We start from the raw sequence: 6,073 nt of genomic DNA on the forward strand, positions 1-6,073 counted from the left end.
TCCATGGGTGTTTTGTTCCCAGTTCTAAGAAGGGGCAAAGTATACCCTCGGAGCTCGTGTCTCTAGCTGCATATGTATCAGAAGATGGCCTAGTTGGCCATCATTGGGAAGAGAGGCCCTTTGGTCTTGCAAACTTTATATGCCTCAGTACAGGGGAATGCCAGGGCCAAGAAGTGGGAGTGAGGGGGTAGGGGTGTGGGGGGAAGGGTATGAGAGACTTTTGGGATAGCATTTGAAATGTAAATGAAAAAAATACCTAATTAAAAAATACTTCTGAAAATAAATAAATTAATTAATTAAAATATCATTAGGCAAAACAAAAACAAAACAAAAAACAAACAACAAACAAAACGAACAAAAAACCCCCCAAAAATTCATAGCTCTAGCTGTGACAACATAAATTCTGATTTAGAAAGCCTGGAAGTCAGAACCCTGGATTCTAATGTGTTGATGGATTCATGGAATTCCCACAAAGGTTGGAAAGACCTTTTCTGGCAGTGATGTTCACTCCTTAGTTGTCCCAAAAAAATCTTTTTAAAAATCCAAACATTACTGTACTGGTTTGCAAACCCAATTCTTCTGTTCTAGTATTTATTCCCTCATCCTTTCCTCTGTCTGGACACTGAACAACCTTTAAGATCTTTTAAATGATTACACATGTTTAAATTGCAGACAATGGATAAAACCATCAGATCTGTTTCCATATGATTGTTCTACATAAGGACACAATTGGAAGGAATTTCAATGCATGTGGGGCAACTTGCAATTTTTTTTTTCTTTCCATTCTCCCAGTTTTTATTATCTCCTTTGGGTTAATTTGTTTGGCCTTGTTTTCACCTATTTTTTCAGCAGTGAAGAAGTAAGGAGTTTTCTGTGTCCCTTTCCACATGATTCTGGGTTTGATAAATATTTGTTGCCAGTGACAAATGACGCTTTACTTGAAATGTCCACTAGCTTTCTGGATCACTAAATGTAGAAGTCTAAGAAAACAAAGGCCTTAGGTAATGGAAGTAGCTCCTGATTAATCTTCCTGATCCATTTCCCCCTTGCCTAGGCTCCCCAGCACAGCTGCTCACTGCTGAGAGGGCATTTTACTATCACTCTTTGCATTTGAAAATTACTGAATGGACCCGAGACCAAGTAAAAGTTACATCCCAAATCCACAGATGGGATTAACTTAGACAATGAGCAGCCTAGCACTCATGCTTGAACGGTAGCCAATGTTTCTGTTCTTTTTTTTTTTTTTTTTTTTTTTTGGAGAAAAGCTCCACTTATTTATTGGTCACTACTCTTGATTGTGGGAATAATAGGAGCAGTTCCCTGAGGTTCCGTTGCTGTGACTTGCCTGCTATGGATGGATTGTTTGTTACCTAGAATTGTGAGCTAGAATAATCCTTTCTCTCAGGAGTCAGTTGCTGTTGTCAGGGTTTTATCATAGCACCAGGGTGTGAGACAAAGACAGAGATAAGTCACTTTTAGACTAGTAGCTTCAGTGGCCTTTACACGGTTGCCTACCTTCCCGGGCAGGAAGCAGAATTCCAGATACTTGAATTATTTCTGGTGTTTTATCATGAGCTTCATACATGATTACATAATCATTCAACCTAACAACGGTTTAATAGTATGCTAGCATGATAATAAATGCCAGAGAAAAAGATGTCTATATACACAACCCTTTTTCATTCATTATAGAACTCCCTTTTTGGTGCTCATTCAAAGGTTTTATTCATTGCAGGGGGGTGGGGGTGGGGGTCGGGGTGGGCCTTAGTTGCAGTAGTTCTCCAGCTGGTAGAGGGAACAGATGCTGGTGCAGCACTGATCCACAATGCCACGCTTCTGTCGGGCCACCTCCAACGCCAAGGTCTGAAGGTCCCCGGGGCTTCCTCCCAGCTCCAGTTGTTCCACTTGTGGGTCTTCCACTTCACGGCGGGACTTGGGTGAGTAGAAGAAGCCACGCTCCCCACACACCAGGTAGAGAGCCTCCACCAGGTGGGGACCACAGAGATGCTGTTTGACAAAAGCCTGGGTAGGTTTAGGCTCCCAGAGGGCAAGCAGGGCCAGCAGGGGTAGGAAGCGCACCAACAGGGCCATGTTGAAACAATGACCTGAAAGATAGGCAGGGTTGAGGCTAGCAAAAGATCCATGTAAGAAAGGAGCCCACATCCTCCCGAAAGTCGCTGGAGTCTTGGCTGAGGAGTCAGGCCCAAAGAGGAGAGTACATACCTGCTTGCTGATGGTCTCTGATTATAGCTGGTCACTAAGGGCTGGGGGTTACTGGGTGCCCACCAGCTTTATAGTCCAAAGTACCTCCTCTCTGCCCCCTGGACTTTGCTGTTTGGCCCATTAAGGGCTCCAGGTGGGGTGGGTAGGCAGATGGCCAGAGGGGCTGAAGCTGCAGTTTCCAAACACTTGCCTGGTGCTAGGTCTGCAGAAAGCACTCATTGGACATCAACACCTCTACTTAGTCCTAGGGTAATTATGGTCTTAATAAGGGACCAGATGGCCTGATGAACCAGTTCCCAGCAGGGGACATTGTCCCAGAGGGTAAGACCTTCTTCGTCTTTGGCTGAGCATTTTCCACATCATTCCCCAGGAAACTGCAGTTGTTGGGGACCTAGTATTGATGTCCCTTGGACTGTTTCACAGTTCCCATTGATAGCTGGGCCCTTAGCTCAGATGAGATCCCAGCTCACCCTCAGAGGGAGGAGGAAAGCAGAACTCAGGCAGCAAGGCACTTAATGGTCCCTCCTTCTCCATCTCTCCTTTCACAAACCCATAGCCCACTCATTGGTCAGCTGGGCTGAAGCCCTGTAGTACACTCTTCTACAATACCCAACAACCCAAGATATGTACCTGAAGGCTAGCATGTAAAATTTGAGCATATATAAGAAGAGTTCTATATAGTTATTACAGAATTCTTATACATGCTCAAATTCCTCTTTTTTTGAAACAATCATTTGAATTAGGTAGAATATTTGGACTCATTCTAATTTTTCCCCCAAAGTATCAGACCTCAGAAGCACAGTGGTTACCCCAGATTTTAGTCCAATTATAGGTATGAAAAACATATGAATTTAACCGTTTTCTAAATGGTGAGAGTAGAGTAAAATAGAAAATGAGCTCTTTTGAGGGACAAAGGGCATAATGCCAGCACAGCATTGTTAGTGACCCAGCTTGTGTCCTGGCACGTAGGATCATCTTTGCAGCTGGACAGGAGCTAGTTGGGGCTGGTGAGCTTGGGGATGTGGCAAATACCTGGTTGCCTCTCTCAACCACTGTAAACTTTCTTATTCAACTGGATTCACTGATAATCTTTGTTCAAAATGAGGACCTTTGTGGGGGTGCTCAATCTTTCCTGTTCTCCGTCATTGGCTGTGACCTCAAATATATAATTCTATCCCAGCAGAAGAGAACTTTTAGAAACAGGTTCTGACACCATGTGTATAAATTATCTTGCTCTTTAGAAATTTCACCTTCCGTTCTAATTAGAGTAACAAGGTTCTCCTTGGAACAATATGTGGCACTCTGTTTCTTAATTCAAAACTAACCCTATGATTCCAGTGAGGTGAATGTCTTCACTCAGCTAATCACCATGTGGCAGTTTAGGAGAGGAACCTAGAGAGCTGAGATCAGAGAAGGAACATAAGACTGAATGATAGGCTAAGATGTTTGGATTTAATCAAGAGCAAAGAAACCAAGATACTGTAACATAAAGGCTTGTAACCATTAGGTTTCAAGTTGGTAGACAACAGTTTTAGAGACAATGTTCCTTCTTCTTACACTGGTCAGAGAGTGAGTGACAGAATTTGAGGAACCAGAGGGAAGTCTGATAGAAGAGACTAGGACTGCTTAGATACTGTTGCAGTTTCTAGTATGGGATATCTGAACTTAGAGATATCTTGAGGCTAAAGCAACTTTGTTTAATGGTTAACTTACTTTATTGGGAAAGCTGGGAGAGGAGAGAATTGAAGCTCACCTTACTGTTTCTAAGCCACAGAGTCTAATGAGCCTGTGATACACCAGGAAAGAAAGTGGAGGGGGAGGGGGACAAATATATAAATATGCATGTAGGGAGTGGAGATGTCTTTCGTAATAGATATATTGATTTTTGTGGTGCCCCCATATTATTGGGGTGTGTCAGGTATGGGATATTTAGTTTCATGTTTGGTTTCTCTCAAAGAATTTGGAATTTCGAAATGCAATCACTTCATGAATTGCCCATTAGAGGTTACTGATATAATACAAAATTAGAAAGAAATGTGTTGGCGTTGATTGTTTAAAATGCTTGTTTATATTTTTAAAGTTTATGCATAGTTGTATTCAAATAAAACAACCCTACTTCCTACTTCTTTGACTAATCTTATATTTGGTTTTTGAGACAGTGCATCATGTATCTGAGGCTAGCCTCAGACTCACTAATTAATCGAGGATGACCTCTTGCCTCTACCATTCAAATGCTGAGATTATAGAATCCAATATGACAAGCATATTTGGCAATTCTTTAAGGAGGAAATCCATGTAGAATTGATCAAAAGTGAACTATGTGAAACTTGTCATAGATCCTTGTGTGCATGGTACAAAAAGACTAACACTGTCTTAGTAGAAATTTCTCCAACAATCTTAAAGCTAAGAATCTGTTAATATCTATAAGGAGAAAAATGAAAAGAACTCCCTTCATCAGTGTTATCTAGGCAATATTCTACCTGAAAACTCTATTTATTTACCTTCGTATAAACTGTTTATTCACTCCCAGTATCAGAGTTTGGTCGATCATCATTTCAGATGTCTGATATTAAGCTATATTTCCTTGACTTGGGAAATCTCAGTGCTAGGGATTTTCCTTTTAAAGCCTTTTATATACTTTTTCACATATGATTTTTTTACAGATAGAGAGACAGATATAGATATAAATGTATGTCTCTAAGTGATCTAATAATCTCTTCCCTGTAGCTACTACATATTTGACCTTTCACTGCCCCTAGTAACATACATAGAGTGCAAGGGCTCATCTAATTTAATAATTGCTGAATGTAACCTCTGTAAATTCTATAATATATTCAAAGCGTCCTCCTTATTTTTTTAAAAAAAGAAAATCTACATTTAAGTTCATTTTATTGAGACTACTGTCTTTTATCAGGAACTCTTTTCAGAAACTCTTCTTTATCCATATGGTTTTTGTTGTTGCAGATAATGGTGGTGTAGACTATTCTAAAGTGTATGTGCCTCACTGGACTGAAACTTCAAATATGGTTTCCTTCCCTGAGTGTAAACCCTGCAGAAAGATCTCAGGGGAACAGATGTTCTTCTGAGGGAATGCCTGGAAAGAAATGGGATGTAGGCAACATGAGGTCAGGCTTGAAACAGGAGTTCCACCTGAGAGTAAAGGAGGAACACTGGCTGCACACTTATTTAGGAGTGGAGCACTGTGCATGTGGTTATATCAGGAGCTGGCAATATATTACCATACATACACAGTTATTTAGGTCACATCACCTATAGATAATGAGGAAGATGGTGAAACTGAACATATATGAGTATTTTTGGCTTAGACTATCATTCTGTAATGACTTGGATCCAGTGCCTTTCTCTCAAGTTCCTCCCAAACTTAAAGATTTCTATTACAAACTTACATTTCGTTTATTTATTTATTTATTTATTTATTTATTTATTTATACTTAAAAATGTGCACATGCTATCTAGAGGTTTTAACTTATTCTTGCTTGGAATTTAGAGTTGAATTCTACTCTGCGGGCTGTAGACACAGCCTCTAACTTATTAATTCTTGGTTGTTCCTGAGAGCATGGATTGACGGTGTGACCACAAATGGTGTCGTTCATTTTGATGATACATAAACCCAGGATGTGATTAAGTAGGCTGTTGTCCCTGTAGCTTGAGCAGGGCCAGAGAATGTCCTGGTTTCTAATAATATATTTGGTAATTCATCCTCTGAGAGCTAAAAGTGTGTGCATACTGTGGTTCAGTAACAAATGCCAGAGGATAAACAAATAACTTTTCCCCCCATGGTGTATTATGGTATTATTGCGCAGCTAACTTATTCTTAGAGTTTTGAGGC

General features: G+C 40.5%; 1 protein-coding gene across 1 annotated transcript; it reads right to left on the reverse strand.

Annotated features, from left to right (window-relative positions):
- Nucleotides 1–1,764: 1,764 nt before the first annotated feature.
- On the reverse strand, nucleotides 1,765–2,097 carry LOC110286053 (insulin-1). The gene has a single exon (XM_021152514.2). The coding sequence runs from the start codon at nucleotides 2,089–2,091 to the stop codon at nucleotides 1,765–1,767; it is 327 nt and encodes a 108-aa protein (XP_021008173.1). The 5' UTR covers nucleotides 2,092–2,097.
- Nucleotides 2,098–6,073: the final 3,976 nt, after the last annotated feature.

The sequence above is a fragment of the Mus caroli genome, unplaced genomic scaffold (genome assembly GCF_978045245.1).
Source record: "Mus caroli unplaced genomic scaffold, Mus_caroli_1 scaffold_20, whole genome shotgun sequence".
NCBI classification, from domain to species: domain Eukaryota; kingdom Metazoa; phylum Chordata; class Mammalia; order Rodentia; family Muridae; genus Mus; species Mus caroli.

Excerpts from the sequence above, each read along its gene's own strand:
- LOC110286053 (XM_021152514.2), bottom strand. The coding sequence starts at position 2,091 with ATGGCCCTGTTGGTGCGCTTCCTACCCCTGCTGGCCCTGCTTGCCCTC.